The following is a 19,525-nucleotide window of genomic DNA, read 5'->3' as shown; positions in this document are numbered from 1 at the left end:
TTTGGTATCAAAATTCTCATTATGAATAGAAGACTTATGAAGGCAGTATCACTAATAACCTGCAGATGGCAGGCATAAGGACTAAGCTGAACACTCACCTTTGTGCAATAAACAATTACTAGCCCAAGGGAAGAATGATTAACTGTACCTCTCTTGGACCTAAGCAGCAAGAAGTTTCACAGACCAGGACCACTAAAGTATGGCTCCTCCCTAAGCTAGATCCTACTTTGACACTTGGCCTTAAATCCTCTAGTCCTGACTATACTCTTTCCCTCTGGCAAGATTCCCAAGATCCTATGGGCGTGGAACAACAAGAAACCATTCAAAGTGTTGTTTCCCTAAATCCTAAAGAAGAACAAAGTCCTTGGCACAAGCATCTGTATGGAGACATTGGGTCTGATGACTCAGACTATGATAATTATAACTTGAGTCCTAGTCAGAATTCCATGTGACTACCCTACCTTGGATCCTCTTTAGATGTTTTCTTGTAATTATCACTAATTTGTCTGCTTTAGTTAGTGTCTATATTAAAAAACTTTAGTTAGTATCTGTACTAAAAGATAATGGTGTCTGTCTACTTTAGTCACGAGAAAGTTTGTTTGTCTGCTTTAGTCACGAGAAAGTTATAAAGGACAATAGGTTCCCACTGTCTACTATTTATGTTTGGCTTTTTCTACCCTCTTCTCCTATATAAGAGAGGGTTTGTAATGTTGTAAGATCATTAAAACATCAACAAAAACTTTCAATGTGTTTCTTTATCCATGGCTTTCTAAAACTATTCCATCTCTTGAAAATCCAAGAGCCTATGGCATTCCTAAGTTCTTCTCTAGCATGAGTATGCTCTACACTTGTCTCATTAGAGGATCCTGTGTATTAGAAAATGCATAAGTCTTGATCTATTGCTACGGTCCCCTTATTCTGATAAGACTAGTAAAACAAAAGGGTCCCACTTTGTTCATAGCCTTAGGAATGGCCTAGTTGTTGCCTTTGCGTGAGTTTTGTTAATCTTATCAGGGTAAGGGGCTCCCGGCCAGCAGTGGTACTTTTGAAAAATCTGAATGACTTGCTTTTCCTTTTTCCCTTGTATTTTCCCAATCTGAATTTGAAATATTTCTGGTGATGAGGCTTCTTTTTTATCTGATAGCTGTAATTCTTATCTCTGCACTTAATTGAGATGAGACTTCTGACATAATCATTGAAGAGACTTACTATTGTCCATCATCTCATGAAAAAACCTTAGTTGATCACACATCTTATCTAGGGCTGCCAATGTCATCTGGTGAATTTCTTCTAGAGTGATTTGTGTGACTTCTCGATGGGTGGCCAAGATCGACCTCTGCAATTCAAGTTAGAGTTGCTCTAGTAAAGATGCTATATATGTGTGTCACAAGTTGACATCATTATGCCCATTCAGCAAATAATACCGTTACGACATTCTTTGATAGTGCCTTTTAATATCTCTTCGCCTTAGTGAACAACATCTCATTTCAAAAAATTCTTATCTCATTTGTTTGTTATACAGAGAAGCATCACCAATGAATTCTTGGTAGAGAACATTGATTACATCTAGGATAGGTAACTGATAGAATTGAAGCAATCTATATTCTTCGAGAGTGGAAAACCATTCTTGTAGAGAGCCAATTGCTCTGGAAGAAAATTCTTTCAAGACTTCCGATAAATTGGCTTCAGGCTTAAGCATTTGAACATCAAGCCATGCTCTAAACTCTACAAGACGATCTATCCATTTTGATGGAGGGACATCATCAAGAGTGAACCAAGGTCCTACAGCAAGTCTAGGATGAGCAGTACCTGCTGTTTCTACAAATTCTATTTTAAGTGGATGTTCAACTTGAGGTTCAGTCATTCCTTCATTAAAACCTATGAAGGTTGCCATAAGTAAGTTGATAATATCTACCAGATTTATTTCAGAATTAGAGATGGAAGAAGAATTTTCATCTTCAGGGGATGATAATGAAGCTAGATAGGCCATTTACTGAGGAAGAGGTGGTTCAGGATACATGTGTTGCTTGTCCTTTTTAGATTTAGGCTTAAGTTTGTCATTAGGTTTGTCTTCTTCCATAGATTCAGAAAAGGAGATATTACGTGTGGGATGCACAGTTGAGGAAGAAGGATGAGTTTTAGAAGGTGAAGAGACAAGTGACTATTGATAAAATGATTTAGTATGGAATGGGGAGCGAAATGGAGACATAGGGTGTGAAGGGCTGGCAGGAGGGGGCAATAAAAGGATTTTGGTTTAAGTGGGTGAAAGAAGGCTGCAAAAAAGGTGTCTATTTTTTGGATGTGAGATCAGCTTCAATCTGGACTATTTGAGCTTTTAATCTCTTAATCTTTGATTCCTTTTGATCGAATTTATGGCCAAACATTTTCTGTCGAAGAAGAGTTCTAAGATCTCTATCAAGTTGAGTGATCCGATTCTGAAGTTCAGCATGTAAGGTATTGATTTGTAGGGGTCAGAGAGTCAACCTTTGTTTCTGTTAGCTGAGTTTGGCTCACTACCAGATCAATATTTGAATCAATTTTCTCAAGAAAACTATTCTGGGCTTTTGCATTTTCAGTCTGCCAATTAAGAACTTCTTCAACAGGAGTGAGAGATGTAGGCTTTTCTTCTGCATTTATAGTAGAATGTTTGACAAAAGGTCTTGAAACAAGTCCCGTGATAGGATCAATCCCATGTCGTAAAGGAGGAAAGTTTTCTTCATATGATTTTTCTGAAAACATCATACATGGAGCTATGAAGGGTAGCAGGGTGTGAATTCAACTTTCCTTCTTTGATTATTTCTTTCCTTAGTATTTCTAGAACCATCTCATAGATGGACAAAGGATTTCTTTGTTGAATCTCCTTTCTAATCCCAATCCAGTGGCTAGAATCAAGAGATGAGTCTCTTCTGGGCTTATAGTGGTTGCATTGAGAATGAAAGCGACACTGTAACTTTTTCCACTATTTTGGAGTCAAAGGATGATCATAGTCTCCTTCCCAGTCTTCATTTTTACAGTCACAGTCAGGATCACACATACTTGATCCAAGAATATCCCAAAGAAAATGACCATTCATCTTTCTAGGGTAGACGTAGTGTCCTTCTATAGTAATAGAATGAAAAGTGATATTTTCTTATTCTTCATCAACAGAAGTGATCATTAGTGAAGGAGTACTTGTAGAACTCTGTGGAGGCTAAAATATAGTTCAAACAGTACCATCTAGTTGTCAATGAAAGGATGACTTTGTAGACTGGATAGGTCTAGAGTTGGCATGAAGTCTTTCATAATTTGTCAGCCATACCCATGGAACAAGGTGCTCAAGTTCTTCCCATGGTATCTGTCTGGGAATCTAGACAATTGTCGGTGTCGTTTCAGTATCAGCCAAGATAAGAAGGGCTTCATTTGAAACACTTGGTTAGAATAAATCAACTGCATGACCTTGAAGCCTATAAATAATCTGATGATGTAGAGTGTCTATCATAGAAGAAGTAATTTGTTCTGCTCCAGTGATTTGGATTTGAAACTTTAAGGAGGTGCAGAGATTTGGATTTCTTAATGACATGTTGTAATTAGGGAAAAAAGTTAAGACTACACTTCCAGCATAGAGTATAGTTAGACATGTTCCAATAACAGTATGTTCATAATGAAGGAATCGAGTATCTAATAAAGACACTCATGCGATTACTGGAAGACCACGTCTGCCATGGAGACTAAGCATCAATCTAATTGCGCCAAAGTGGAGATGCGAATATCCTTATGCCCTCCAGGTGGGAACTAAAGAAGCAGAAATCTCAAGAGTCACATATTGCTCAGCAGTAGTAGACCGAAGGCTACATTAATCCATTTTAAAAGGCTGGACATACTCTTTTAAAAGAGATCTGTGAAATGAGAGTACAGATCTAATACTTCTGATAAGAGAACCATGTCTTCGATAAACATTGTAAGGATTAAATGATTTAATCCTTAATGTTTGAATTAGTTCCCTCAATCTATTATCTAACCTTAATATCAATCCTATGTTATGGTGAATGTAGATATTGTACTTTTTTATAATATTTTTTGTTAGTATGAGTTGAAATTTTTATTAAATAAATGGTTTTTTTTAATTCAAATAAAAAATTGTCCATCAATTATACAAAATAAAGAATTAAAAAATCATGTGCAACACACGTATAAATTTACTAATTTGTTAAAAATATCGACGTAGATTTTTTTTTTAAATTATGAATTTGATGAAAATTTACAATATTTAAAAAAAATGATTTAATTGAATTTTAATGATTTGTTCCAAAAACTGACAAAGTTATAAAATTAAGGCTTTATTTGTTTCATTTTGTATTTTCTAGCATTTAGTTGGGACAGTCTAGAAGAGACATTAATGCAAAATATAGGGAAATAAGCCTTAAAAGTGATTTTTTCTTTTTCTTTTTTTTTTAAAAAAAAAGGCTTAAAGGCTTCCTCAAAAGAATAATTTATTTTTATTTTTTAATTTTTAATAATTTTATTAAAATATAAAAATATTTATACATATATAAAAGAAACACATATTAATATCATAATCCAACAACAAATGGGTAACCTGAAATTTTTTATATAAATTATTTTTTATAAATAACAATAAAAAACGTTGGGCATAGTGGAACGACGTCGTTATTATGACAGTAATAGGAAGGCCCGTTTTCCCTTCAAAATTGTTGGGCTAACAGGCTTAAATCGAAAGGAAGAAACTAAAACTGGAAAGGTCAGTCGAGAAATGCCTGTGGCAACAACAATATCCTGTCACCATCACTACTGCCACAAGCTAAACCATCGTATCTCTGCCTCTCTGGTCGCTATCAAGAGAACCATGGTCACCGCCGCCACCAGCAGCAGCAGTAATGCAGGTTCCTACACCACGATCAAAGAGACAGTCACTTTCGAAAGAGAAATAAAAAAGAGCAAATTTATCGCCATCGCTGGCCCTATCTCCGACGAACAATCCGCTTTCTCCTTCCTTTCTCAGGTACTTCAAACTCATATTCAATTCTAAATGGCGGCTTTCTATGAAAATGACGAGACCTGACTATTTAGTCATTTGATTTTGTAGGTTAGGGATCCGCGCGCCACTCATAATTGCTGGGCTTATAAGGTATTTGATTTTTTTCCCAACTTCAAGAAATGTTCAATTTGTGCTTTTTTTTTTTTAATTTTAATTTCAAATGTGAAAGTCAGACGTCTTCTACCCCTGCTTTCTGGTTTTGTAGGCTTTTTTATGATAATGTTTTTGTGTGATAGGTTGGAGATCAATTTCGGTCTAATGATGATGGGGAACCATCAGGCACGGCTGGAAAACCAATTCAATCTGCCATTGATTCTTCTGGGATTGATAGAGTGATGGTCGTGGTGATCAGGTAATACGTCTTGTTTCATTTGAGGATTTCTTGTATTTTGTAGTAATTCCTTTTGTTTTGGGAATTGAATTGAATTTGCAGGTATTTTGGAGGTATCAAATTAGGCACCGGAGGATTGGTTAGGGCTTACGGAGGAGTTGCATCAGAATGCTTGAGAAATGCTACAACTTGTCTCATAAAATCTAAGGTATTTTCTTACTTAAAACTCTGTCTTGAAGATCCACTTTATTTGACAGTTGGTCTAGATGATTTCATAATCTTTATAGGGAAAATGATCTTGTATTGGATATTGAATTTGGATTTTGTAGGTCCCAATGGGCGTGGAAGTTCCCTTCGATCTTATAGGAGTTTTGCATCATCAGGTAGCATGATATGATTGTTATAGTTTTTTTTTTTTTTTTTTTGGTTGCACATAACAGTACTGATGCTACCAGTTAGAAAAGAAAGCAGGAATTTCGTTTATAGAGATGCATTGATCCATATCTAGTAGTTTTATCAGTGTGTAAATGGTATTATTACACCTCCCATAAGCAGCTAATGTCTTTCTGTTCAATTAGTTGGTCTGTTCCAACTGTGCTAAATGAAATTTGATCATTACATCAGCTATGCAGTCCAGCAGGTGCCAGCATCAGGGCTGGGCTGCAAAATTTTTTGGCAAATTAGGAACCCGCAAATACTGATAGAAATAAGTTGTGTCATTTCTTCATCCCTGAATACCAGTTTTTGCCACATTTTCTGTTGTTGTTATTGGACTTCTTCCCCTCTTTCCTTTTCTTTTTTCATTTTCCCTAATGAAAAGGGTACCTTGTGATATTTGGCAAAGTGAATTTGATTTTTGCCACTATGCCTGTGTTCTTATCTAGTGCTCGGTTGATACAGTTACAATCCTTTCAAGTTGAGAACATCAGGCAGGATTACGAGACTGGTAAAGACGGCATTGCCATGATTTCTTTCATTGTTGACTTTGACCAGGTTGAGAAATTGGAGGATGCTATCAAAGCTAATTGTTGTCGAGAACTTGTATTTTATAAGAGGTGAGACAGACTTATGTTATCCGCGCATTGTACAAATTTGTCGAATGTATGATCCCACCATGAATTAGACTGTATCAGGAGTGCCTGTGTATTCCTTTTACCCTGCTTTGAAACCAGTCATGTGCAATGTATAGGACCTGTTTAGATGACAGTTTTTTTGTACAATTAATTGTAGACGGCTGTAGATGATAATATTGAATTAGTCCTAAAGATGTGGCAGTTAACCTTGATACTCAAGGGCATATATTTTATTTATAAGTTATTTATGCCATTAATCATTTGATGAACTTTGTTATTAGTAGGGGAATCTATAGTAAAACCCTAAATTCTAAGCCACTCGTTGTACAGAACCAAGTTGTATATCGGCATTTTTGTTTGGTTTGGCCCTCAAAAAAGTCCAATTTGATTTTAGCTATGAAAAACTTCATAACTTTTTTGTTTGGTTGGATTTATTTTATTATTAACAATTTTGGGTTTGATTTTAGAGTCTCTGCAATCTGGACCATGCAGAACCCTGTTTACAAGCGTAATCGGGTTGCAATTCTTTTAGTTCTGAATACACATCTGCTGTATTCTTTAAAATGCCATTGGATATTGCTGTATTGGATTGAAATTGAACCGTGGAAACTCTAAAGTGCTTGCTTATTCCTGACTTGTCAGGCAAAAAGCAAACAATTGCCCTCCAATTATACTTAACCCTGAGATAGTTATTGGAAACCTCTACGGAAAAGGTGGAGAAAGAATCCTTTTTTATATATATATATATTCATGCATATAGACGGCAAGTATTTCTGAAACGCTAAATTCATTTCTTTCACACGTGTAACGGATAGGAAAGTTCTAAGAAAGTTGATGGAAAATGCTATTTATCTCAACTTCCATTTTTTTTTTTCAATTAAGATCCTGCATTTTATGATTCACATCAATGCTGATGTGGGAATCACAAAATTCCGAATATCCCGACTGGCATTCTTCAGGAATCCAACAGCAGCAGCAAACTCTATGGTTGATCTTTCGAAAACCTTACACCGGCGCATCGACGGCAAGAACAGCCAAAAGCCAGTGACCATCACGAATCCTATAGTCAAAGGTCCTGAGATTAGCCATGGAAACTGCCAACTTCGGGCAAACGCCTTCTTCAAAGCAACCTCAATCGCCAGACATACTCCATGAAGGAGAAAGAAGCATGTGAGTTCCCATGTGGGCTTCTCACGCCCAAGGTAGTAAAACACGAGCTCATGCATGAGACCCGACACAATAAATGTACCTAAGATTGCCGGAATTGGGGCCCAGTTTCTGTCCATAAGACACGTGGCAAGATTGCGGGTGGGTTCGTATATGGTGGGTCGCAGAATACCTGAAACCACTAGGTTCCATCTTCTGCCCCAGAAGTCTTGTAAGGAGGAGGAGAGGTATGGCTCATTGAACTGTGGCTCCAGCTCCAGCCCTAGCAAGACCACGGCCAAGGTTCCCATTGGGGCTAGAACTAGTTCAAGGGATATGTACAATTGGAGACAATATAGAAAGGGTAAGATCTTTGGGTTGATGTGGGCTTCATATCTATGAACATGGATCAACATAGCCATAAGTAGGGCTTTTATGGTGTTTTTTAGAGACGATTTTTCACCATCTTGAAACTTTGTTGATGGAATTTGCTGGATCTTGATGGGTAGACAAGCTATAGCAACAAAACGTGCAAGAGACATTGATGAAGACAAAGGGCCCTTGCCAAAAGCAAAGAGCAATAGCTTGAAATTGGCAAGCCAGGCAATGACAAAAGCGGATGGACCTCCAAGATACATGGTGGAAAGATGAAGAGGAAGATACAGAAAAAGGCATACTATTGGAAGAAAACAAAAAAGTCTATTAGTCCCTTTTGGAACTCTCTGACTCAGAGCATAACAATAACACCAAGAGATCAAAACTGTAAGCCAAATCTTGATGAAGTTGCTAATCTCATTCTCCATTTTTTTTTTTCTGATATATCTTAATATGTTTTCTGTGTTCCCTTGATGATATATATAATGCAGCCTTGAAGAGTTGCAATCAGAGTTAGATAAATTCAAGAAAATATTCCTATATTATATGTCGATGAAGAAGAGTAATTGATAAAACAAATTAAAGAACCCGCCGAATGGTAGCATGGATTTTCTTCTGAAGAAAATCCCCAGCTGGATCATGGAGCCCAACAAATATGTCTCATCTTTTTTCAAATTTCATTTAGTTTCATAGCTATTGCATTGGTCCCACTTAGTGGCTTTATGGAATCTGCTTCCTTCAGAAAAAAAAAATTGCCAATCTCTTATATATATATATATATATATATATATATAATATCAAGTGTAGAAAAATTTATTAAGCTTTCGAGCCCTTGTTATTGAAAATAGTAGTTTTAAAAAATTGTTTTTGTTATTTACGTATTATTATAATTAAAATTTATTAAATTTAATTCTAAACTATTTTTTTAGTATTTTATAATTAGTATGTTCAAAAAATGTTAACAGCAGTTTTAGAGGATGTTTAATTTGACTTATAAGTTGGTTAAATTTATTTATAAGTAGAAAATTACAAGTAAATTATTATTTAATTTGACTTATAAATTAAAAAAACTATTTAAAATAAATTAAAAATCATAAATAAGATACTTTTTACTTAAAATTTATGTTTTATTTTAAAATTATATTATAATCAAGTTAAAACTATATTATCCTAATAATTTTTAAAAATATTAATATTATCCTCATTTTAATAACAACAATACTCAATTATATATTCTTTTTTATTATTTTGATAAATTAATTTATTTTTAAGCAATTTTTAATTATTTATTTAAAATATTTAAAAATTAATTTTCAATATTTTTATCAAATAATTAATTATTTATTTTTAAATTAATTTATAAATTAAAAAATATATTTTAAATAAAAAATTAAAAATAAATAATTAAATCAAATATTCTCTTAATAATAATAATGCTAAATAGACCTTTTTGAAATCTTCATAGACATTAATTATATTGAAAGAATCATTAAATTAAAATTGTGTTGGAATATCTATTTCACAGTGAAAATGATTGAAATTCAAATTTTAATAATTTTTTAAAAAAAATTAATAAATATATATGACGTTATTCTCGTTTTATAGATAATGCAAACTCCAAAATATTCTATATTTGTTGTTTTTCAAAGAAGAGTTAATCATTTTCTTTTATGTAAAGATTCTCTTATTTGTAGAGGTAAAAAGCTGTAGCAGAGAATATTTGTCAAATAAAATAATTTCAAAACAAAATAGCCATAATTAGTATGTTCAATTTGCCATGGGAATTCTTAAACAAGGTAATGTTTGGTTTAATCATAATATGAATATAATTAATTATGTAATGTAATAAAAGTTATAATGTAATATAATTATTATTATTATATTTTTATGATTATAAAATATAAATAATATAATATAATAATTTTTATTTTAATATTTAATTTATTTATAATATTAATAATAAATAATAATGATTGTAATGATTAATAATAGAATAATAGTAGTGACTAAGTAATAATCATAGTAGTAACAATAATAGTTAGATGATAATGATAATAGTGATAAATATGACAATAACTAAGTAGTGATAATAATGATCAAGTGATAATAGTAACAGAATGATAGCCATTTCTTGTTCAAATCACAGAGAAGACGATCGTTTCATGTTCAAATCACTACCCTTGCTTCTCGACCACTCATGAAAGACGAGGTATGATATTTGCGATTTGGGTTTGCAGCTCTGAATTCTTGAGAGCCAATAGAATCTGATGGATTACTAAAAGAAAATGAGGGGACTAAGGTGGGGGAAGGAACTTCGTGCCATGCAAGAAGTAAGGGGAGTCGCATATGATAAAAACGGAGGTAAGAGAGCGGATTGGAGGTGGGATTGCTCTCTTTGATTTCATCCCGTAGAGAATTGGGGTCAGAGAGAGAACTTCCCGGGGCGCAGGTTTTCCTGTTGGAATTTTTTTTATTTAAATTTATTATTATACAATATAAATTTTTTAATTATAAAATAAAATGTTAGGTGAAAATAAAAGTTTTAAACATAATTTTAATTATATATATATATTTGAAATTATAATACTTAACTAAAATATATAAAATAAATTAATTTTCAATAAAATAATATTTTATTAATATCGGTTTGATTTTAAAGATTTGACACAGACAAACCTTTTTCTCATCCCGTCTCGTGCGAAATTGAGAACGGGGTGGAATTGAGAGTGGGGAAGGAAATTGATCAAATATGGAGGCAGATCGGAAACAATTGCCATCCCTAAATGGCACACAAGACGTATGGTAGGAAGGTCTAGTTCAACATCTCCAATTTCAAGGTACTTACATGCTTTCTTTTCATTATTTTTCTCTTTTTTTTTATATTTTTTAATGAAAATTAATTTAAAATTTTTAATTATTAATTTTACTGTCATTATAATAGTTATTATTACTTTTTAAAAATTTTTCAATCCAATAATAGAAAAAAAAAGCACATGAGCTCAATATTTAACCTTGTATATTTATTAGAATCAATTATATAAATAATTTTTTGCTATTCAACTCTATTTAAAATCAATTTTACTTCAACATTTTAAAATTATAAATGTTTTAATGCATTTTATATGGATAAAACACACTAAAATTAGTTGAAATGCACTTCCCATTCCCTTTTAATCCTAAAATGCCTTTTAATCTAGGGTTAATTACCGTAGAAGTGTGCCGTGAGAATAAAAATACAGAAAAATAGTCAATAATCCAAATTTTACTGAAACAGGGTGGGAAGAAAATAAAGACGCTAGTCAAGATAGCGTTTTAGAGTGGGACGCTATCAACGATAGCGTGCAGAGAGGCAGCAAGCCCGGACGCTAGTCAAAGAAGCGTCCCGCTAGCTGCTGCACGCTAACAACAGAAGCGTCCAACTCCACACCAACTCCAGAATGCCAGTAACACAAGCGTCCAAATGCGGGACTCCACTAACACAAGCATCCAGCAGAGACCAACTCCAGAACGCTAGTAACACAAGCGTCCAAATGCGGGATGCCACTAACACAAGCGTCCAGCAGATTCTCTGCAGCAGCCAGCCCCATTCTTCGACCGAGACGATATATACGAAAACGTAGTTGTGGCAATGACTGATTTAAATATTTGTTATCATTTATATATTAATTATGAAAACTTCTCTCAAGTTATTTCTCGCTTTAAGTCAATTGCTACAATATGTTAGTGACAATTTTTATATTTTTTGTACAATTAAATTTCCTACAAATTTTTAATAACTTAATTTGGCACTAACTGAAAATCAATTACAGTATTTAAATTTTATATTGTTATACATGCTAACACATAATAAATAATAATTTCATTTCTTTTAAAATTTAAATTTATTAATTGCTATTAACAAAATAAATTATTATAATTATAATAAGAATAAAATTTAATATTAAAGGAACGAATTTTACTTAATTTCTTATAAATTTAAATTTTAATTTTTTTAACTTGTATTAATTATTACAAATTTTTATATGAGTATGGCCTCAGGATGCTAAATACTTTCCATTCAATTGTACAACATTTAATTTATTTAAATCTATAAAATTAATTATTCTTTTAATAATTACAATTTAAATTTTTATTCAAAAAATTTAGTTCAAATAATATTTTTATTTTATAAAACTCACATATTTTTTTTTAAAAATTATAGTATATATTTTTTTTATTTTTTCACATAAAATTTCTAGTAATTTGAAATTACACAACACCCTTTTACATTTAACATTTAATTTCCTTAAATATATAAAAATAATTATTTACACTTTAATAAAAATTATACTACATATTTTTTGTTAATTTAATACAATTACAATTTTACACTTTAATATTTTAAATTTATAAAACTATTATATTCAAAAAAAAAAGTTTCTTTTTTTTGGCAGAAATGCTTTGTGAAAATCGCTACTCATAGTAGCGTTTTGGTAGAAAATTGTGTCAAAACGCTATTGTCAGCGGCGTTTTGGTAGAAATGCTGGCGTGACTAGCGTTTTGAATCAAAACGCTATTATTAGTAGCATTTTTATATTAAAATGCTATTATTAGTTGCGTTTTTATACTAAAACACTATTTTATTTTGGAACGCTATTTTTAATAGCGTTTTGAACATTAAAACGCTACTAATAATAGCGTTTTTACGCTCTGACCTTTCCTCACCCCTATCTGGTAAATTTTACACATCACACCCATTTTTAGTAATTTTAGTTTCCAATTCACCCTTGTACGGTCAATTTCCCTTTAATCTACATATACTCCCATCTTCAGTCCTCTTCCTTTATACCCATTTTTTATGCTTTAAGTTATTAACAAATATGATCATCCTGAGCCATTGATAATTTTCATAGATGACACTAATTATTGTGCACTAAATTGCATCTGTAAATTATATTACCTGCCATTAGAGTACACTTTGTGGTAAAAAGTAATGCCACCTCCATTCACCAATGCAAGAAATGCCAGTAGAAATAGTTTTCTAACGGTATCTATTGCTGCCAAAAAGTTCTGATAGATATTTAAAATTAAAAACCTTTGGCGACGTATATTAGATAATTGATGACAAAATTTTTTGTAAATGTGTAAATTCCATTTCCTGATGCATTATTAGAGACACTACATCCTTAGAGTCACCACTTGTTATCTGCACAGATTCATTTGTCGCAAAATTTGACATTAAAACGTAACATAAAATGGAAAATTCTTAGTCACACCATGGTGTATAAACTATTTTATACATCTAATTAATCAAATTTCTTGAAAATCATATTTTATAGTGAGACTCACTATATTTTGTAGTAGGGTCTATTATTATTTTAATGATGTGTCAATTATTCATTAGATAGGTGTATACATGCTGATGCTGACAAGAAATTTGCAATGTAAGAAGAAGCTGTTTATTTTCTAACAATGACACTATTCATCGCTAAATGTCTAACAGATAAAGGACCCATCGCGAAAAGTGTTTTAAGCTCTTTTACTAAAATTGGCGACGCTATTTAGCGTCACTAAATTATTAAGTATTGCTAAAAGTGCCATCAGATCTTCAAAATTCAGAACTTAGGTATCCATTGGGAACCCGTAGTATTTATAATGATGATGACTTACATATGCATCATATATAGTGCATTTCACTTTTCTTCTTCACTTGATTTACTCTTTTCATTAAGCTGGAAGTCCCCATAAACTCTCCTTGATTTTGCATGTTTTCATGCTGTCCTGTGCGCAGAAAAAAGAAAAAAAAAGAATATATAAAGGTACCTGTGCATAGCCCATCTTTGCAGAGAACAATATCTCCAAGACCGCCATTGCTAATCCTTATTAGAGGAGCATCATACTGCATTAGACAACAATAACCATGAAATTGGAGAAAAATGCAAAACAAAAGAACTATAAAATAAGGCCATTATTCTGTTCTCAAACCTAAGCCAATAGAGGCATAATGGTATTTACCACGGGATATTTACGTGGGAATTCAAATAGAAAGGTATGACTTTCCTGTAGTGTTGAGAAACTGGGGAGTGCATGTCGTAGATTATGTGCCTGTTTGGCATGGTTGGATGACCAAAACTGTTTTCCAAGATCACCTTGAACCTCCATGATTAGGGATAAAAGAAGAATTGGGATTAAAGGAAGGACAATCCTCATACTGAAAAAAAGAAAGAAAGAAAAAAGACGAATAAATTAAACTAGTTGAAAGCCAAAATTGAAGTTTTGATCATAAATTAAAAGTAAAATGACCTGATGAAATTGCAATCTGCTTGAGTAGTTCCAGGAAAATTTCAGTTTTCTGTCTCTCTGATCTCAATCTCTCCTCTCTGCTTCTCTTTACTTGTGGTCTCTCTCTTCTATATCCTCTCAATCCGGAAACTGCAAAGGAGAAAGTCTTCGTTCCTGCTCTCTCTAAAATACTGACGATTAGGAAAATTTTTATTGAATGGAAATAAATTTTTTGTACAATGCAATGGCACAAAACAATAGTTAAAGATTTTGATACCTTACACAGTAAAGAGATTATTTCATGTCGGATATCTTACATGGATGATAATATAATAGTTAATGGATATATATATATAACAAGAGTGAGTTCAAAGAATTTATAATCACTTTATAATTTTTTTATAAAAAAAATAATAATTACACGTGTATGTAATTATTATTGAATTGTCATTTCACAACAATATTTGGCATGAAATAATTATTTTATTATATAATTTCTCTGATTCCAAATAGGCCTGGCGACAACATCTTACAGCAGGTTGATAGATTCATTATTAAAAATCAATTGAAGATGAATGCCGTGTCGTTACTGTAGCATATCGTCGTTAGTCAGCATTAATGTTGACCAGCCGTATTAAATATAGCAGTGATGATCAGTTAAGAGGAAAATCTCATGATTCACCCATAAGAAATTACTTGTTCATCCAAACAAGAAAAATGCGTGGTAGTACAACAATTATAATATTAATCCAAGCTACAAACGGAAAATTACAGGAAAACACCCTCAATTCTGTATAAAAACATAGAAAGTTGTCCCTAATTAAGTTGGGAAACATCATTAATAATGTATATGGTTTAATTTGATGGAGGTGGGGAGAGGAAGGAAATTGGAATAGTTGGGAGATAAGGGATTATGGGAATGGTGGGGAGTGGAGTTCCTAGCAGTTTTGGGACTGTAGGTAGGGTTGGATTTGGCAAGGATGGCAATGGTGGCAACGTGGGCTTTGGGAGAGTTTTTAGTGTGGGCAGTGTTGGCAGAGCGTTCTTAGGTAGTGCAGGCATTGATGGAAGTGGAGGAAGTGTGAGCGGTGGAACTGTAGGCAGTGGCAGTGCTGCTGGTGGAGGAGCCGCAGAGGTACTGTCCAACAGGTGTCGAGCTGCCAAGCTCATATTGATGGAATAAAATGCTGCAAGTAATGACAGCATGAAACTATGCTTAAAAGAAGCCATTATTTGGTGGAGAAATTTGATTAGTTGGAGGGTTGCATCACATATAATGGCTATTTATAGAAAAAAGAACGTTGAAGTGTTCTTGGAATTTGATAGGGACAGTAGGAGGGCAAGTTAGGAAAATAACTGTTTAGTTCACCTTCTCAACTAGACTTGTTCAAACTAATCCTGTTAAAGGGGAATCAGGGGACAGTTTTGCGCCAGTAATCTGCCTTGAAGGACATGCTTTTCAAAGCTGATGAAGAGATGGAATTCTGGTAAGAGTATAGTATCAATATCAACCAAATCTATCTCACATCACCTGATAATTAAAAGCTATCTGATGGATTTCAGAACGTAGAATTATATGTTATAGATAATTCTTGAAAATGAAATTCATGACAAATGTTCTTCCTTTCTTTCTAAGAAAACATAATCTTAAAGTACCAAATCGACAGAGGCATAATGATACGTTACAACACATTTTATTAGTCAGACGCACTTCAGATTCTATTTGTTGGGTGTTATTTTAAAACCAAAGCATACACACTTGACCAACGGTCAAGGAAATGCCATAACACCACAAATGATAACTGAGTGAGCTGTGGCTTGTAATTTGGTATTCTAGGCTTTATAACAGCTTCCAAACCCGTCCTTAGTATCTGTAATTGTTGATTGCCATTTATTCCTTGCACTCACAAAACACACTCAGTCCACCGGCACATTGTCGGTATCTCTGCCTTCACCAGCTTCCCTTTCACTGACCTCACTGCCCTTGCAATCTCTGACATTAGGTTCTTTTTATCCTCGCAGCTGAACATGACCTTCACAAGCCTTTCTCCCTGCCACTTGCTGTACTCGACTCTCGACATATCAGCCCCATCAGGAAATACACAATCCAACCTACCAACACCATATAATTTTTTCAAATCTGATACAGTATTCTCCAGCTCTTACACACGCCAGATCGTCCCTGCAAGCACTGATGATTCGTTCCTCTGTGATTTGGAACAATTATGTTACCAGAAGAGCAGGCATTCATGCTAACCAAATCTAAAAAATGGATTATGTGTACATCGTTCTGAAGTGGAGTGTGTTCCATACTTTTATTAACTTTGGCAGGACATTGCGCAGATTGGCATACAGATCATTGATTCGAACTCACCGTTTCCTCTCAGCTTCCTTGTGTTTCTGAGCAGATACTTTGGTCTCTTCCTTCGATATGGAAGTGGCTATTAACTTTCTATAGCTTACTACATCCATGAAGTTTGCTACTGAATAAAAATTAATTTTCTTTGAACATGCTCTGGAATCATACTTGAAATAGGTCGCACATCGTGTATCTTTTGTACAAAGAAGCAAACTATTTTAAGAAGAGTAAAAAAAATAAGTTGCACACACATAGATGGAGAGATACCAGTTGCAATGAAACCATGGAGATAACACAAAGTTGACCCTCTATGACAGTTGTTCCTTAGAAAGATGGATGAAATGATACCTCTTGCAGTAAAATCATAGGGGAAACAAAAACTCTGCCATTCATAGGAATTTCTATCCACATTAATGCTAATTAGTGTGTAATAATTATAGGGTTTAATCAAATTAATAAGATGGGATACTATATATGATGAGTATTATAGTGACAAGGATTACAAATCAAATTTAGTGAATAACACAATCTCCAAATCACAGCTTGCATGCATAATATCTTTTCCAAGATCGTGTTATCTGATATGTATCTCCTTTATGTATTATCCCAAGTCTGTTAAGTCCTAAAATTTATTTCTAATATGTATGATGAATAAAATTTCATGTTGAACCAATAAAATATGTCAGGAAAATATTCTTTAAAATGTGTTCAGATTGAATCATCAAGCACTGGCCACTTGGCCAGTAAATGAACAATAGATAACGCATATTTCCGCATTTGACAGTAATCCTGAGTTAACAGGAGGCTTTAGTCTATGGAACAAGCGCCCAAGCGCTCTTGGATCAAATTGCCTTTCTGCAACAAAAGGGTAGGAAAGCTTTAAGTGCAAAAGTTTCTTCAGCCTTTGCCCACAAATTGTCGTTATCCTGATATTCATGCTTCATTTGCAACAATCAACTTAGATTAAATGATGAAATATTGTTTGTTTAGTTCAGCTGAGTTTCAATTAATTCTGGACTAACTGAAAAGCCCTAGTCAATCACCACCTCTCATACAAGACAAAAGAAAACCACATGGCAAGAACTAGTTGATACCTTAGGAGGTTCATTCCAACAGCTGAAAATTTTCAACTGCACTCTAGAGCTTTCTGGCCAACATTACTTCTATATAAGCTACATGAATGAACAGAGAATTCTGCAACTAGTACCTCCTAAGAATTCAGTAACATTCAGTTTCTACAAGCATCTCATGCTGGCATTATGCCTTTGCAACTTGATTAAATTGCAGACACCTGTGGATGTCAAAAGGCTATTGAAAGAGACGCCTAACATTCTAGCTACAAAATTTATAACATGCATCTTCAAGATCATAAGCTAGAAAAGCAAGTGCCAAAAAATCCACTTCAACGTCATTGCCATGCATAATAGAAACAAATCATAATATTAGAGATGCAGACATAGTTGATAGAACTCCCATAGGAACAGAATCAGATACCACATACTATACATCTTGAATGTTTCCTTACCAATACTACGGTGACTGAATTATCAACTCTATGTTGTGTAAAATTTTCAGGATATGAACTTAATCGAGAACCAGATTAATATTGATCAATCATCCAATTACAAGTAGCAGGTATTAAACTAACATGCCTTAAATCAAAATTTTTTAGATGTCAATAAATTGGTCGTCACAGAAATCGCACAACGTTATTCGAAGAACAATAGTAGAAATTTTATTTACTTTCCTTGCCTACTAATATCTAATAGGTTAAAAAGCAGAAGGTCAATAACTATTCCATTACTTGTCTCTTTCAGATCAAATCAAATTGTGGAGAAATATGAGATGGCCTTGATTTGGTCTTGATTCCCTTTTTCAACTATGATAATATGCAGTAAATTTTTCCAAAACTTGGTTGCTTTCTCCGACACCATCTACTGTTATAACTGTATAGACAAAATTCCAAGGAGCTTATCTTCGCTATTTCAGCCATCAAGTGTCATTCTTAAAATCATCTCCCAGAAAGACGATGTCTTCCAAAGAACCAAATATTTTTTTCTCTTCACTTTCAGGGTCAGTTTCTGCAGCCCCTTCTCCAAATTCAGCACTATTTTCCTCATTTTCATCTTCCCGCATCTTTTGATTTTCAGAGTCATCATCACTATCATCAGAAATTACCACTACATCCTCCATAACTTTTTTAAATCCCTCATCACTTCCTTTCTTTTCACCCATGCAAGAATCACCGCCACCACTTTCCTCTTTCTTGCCACCCATGCAAGAATCACCGCCACCACTTTCCTCTTTCTTGCCACCCAAGAAACTTTCAAAATCGTACGTTAACGGAAAATAGCCAACCCCACAATAATACTGCTCCTTCCCTTCCACCACCATACCCGCCGGAGGCGGCGGCACAGCGACTCCTTGAAAGGCCCTCCTACAGTTTTGACATCTCAAACAACAATCCTCGTAAACCCCATCGTATTCATACAAGTAGTAACAGTACGGACACACAGTCCAAAAAGTCCCGTTTCCATTCTTCTTTGATTTATCGCTACTGTTTTTGAGTCCATTGTAATCTTGGGTTTTCCCTTTTGAGTCTGAAAACACAGATGATGAATACAATTTCGTTTTCGCATTCATCTTGGAAGTAAAGAAGCTGCCCTTATGGAGTTTCCAGAACGGAGACACAATGGCGGGTCGTGTATAGTTAATGGGTCAAGATTCTTTCAGAGACGATGGAGTACAAAGCGAAGAGCGTGGCGGCTTACTGGTTTGAGATTTCGATCAGAGTGGAATAAAAGAGTGCAAAGAACTAATGAAGGAAAGGCTTAAATAGTACAGAGATTTTAGTTTTTAGATTTTTTTTTTCAATAAAAGTTTCCTTTTTTAAAGTTAAACCGCTAAAAAAATTTAGATTTATCTAATAAAAGTTATATACAATT

The 19,525-nt window shown here is 33.7% G+C and overlaps 2 protein-coding genes and 1 pseudogene across 2 annotated transcripts; 1 reads left to right on the top strand and 2 right to left on the bottom strand.

The window, feature by feature from the left end:
• Positions 1–4,704: 4,704 nt before the first annotated feature.
• On the top strand, positions 4,705–6,651 carry LOC110631661 (uncharacterized). Its single transcript, XM_021779575.2, has 6 exons — positions 4,705–4,999; positions 5,084–5,125; positions 5,272–5,387; positions 5,469–5,574; positions 5,696–5,749; positions 6,267–6,651. The coding sequence occupies exons 1-6, from the start codon at positions 4,751–4,753 to the stop codon at positions 6,423–6,425; spliced, it is 726 nt and encodes a 241-aa protein (XP_021635267.2). The 5' UTR covers positions 4,705–4,750; the 3' UTR covers positions 6,426–6,651.
• Positions 6,652–6,740: 89 nt separating this feature from the next.
• Positions 6,741–8,657, bottom strand: LOC110664812 (acyl-CoA--sterol O-acyltransferase 1-like). Its single transcript, XM_021824673.2, has one exon. It carries the CDS (start codon positions 8,386–8,388, stop codon positions 7,339–7,341), a length of 1,050 nt encoding a protein of 349 aa, XP_021680365.2. The 5' UTR covers positions 8,389–8,657; the 3' UTR covers positions 6,741–7,338.
• Positions 8,658–15,633: 6,976 nt separating this feature from the next.
• Positions 15,634–17,517, bottom strand: LOC131181415 (transcription factor bHLH131-like; annotated as a pseudogene).
• Between the last annotated feature and the right edge of the window lie 2,008 nt (positions 17,518–19,525).

This window comes from Hevea brasiliensis, chromosome 7, assembly GCF_030052815.1.
Source record: "Hevea brasiliensis isolate MT/VB/25A 57/8 chromosome 7, ASM3005281v1, whole genome shotgun sequence".
Taxonomy (NCBI): Eukaryota; Viridiplantae; Streptophyta; class Magnoliopsida; order Malpighiales; family Euphorbiaceae; genus Hevea; species Hevea brasiliensis.
The sequence above is the reverse complement of the archived record's forward strand: the minus strand, read 5'-3'. Positions and strand labels throughout refer to the sequence as shown.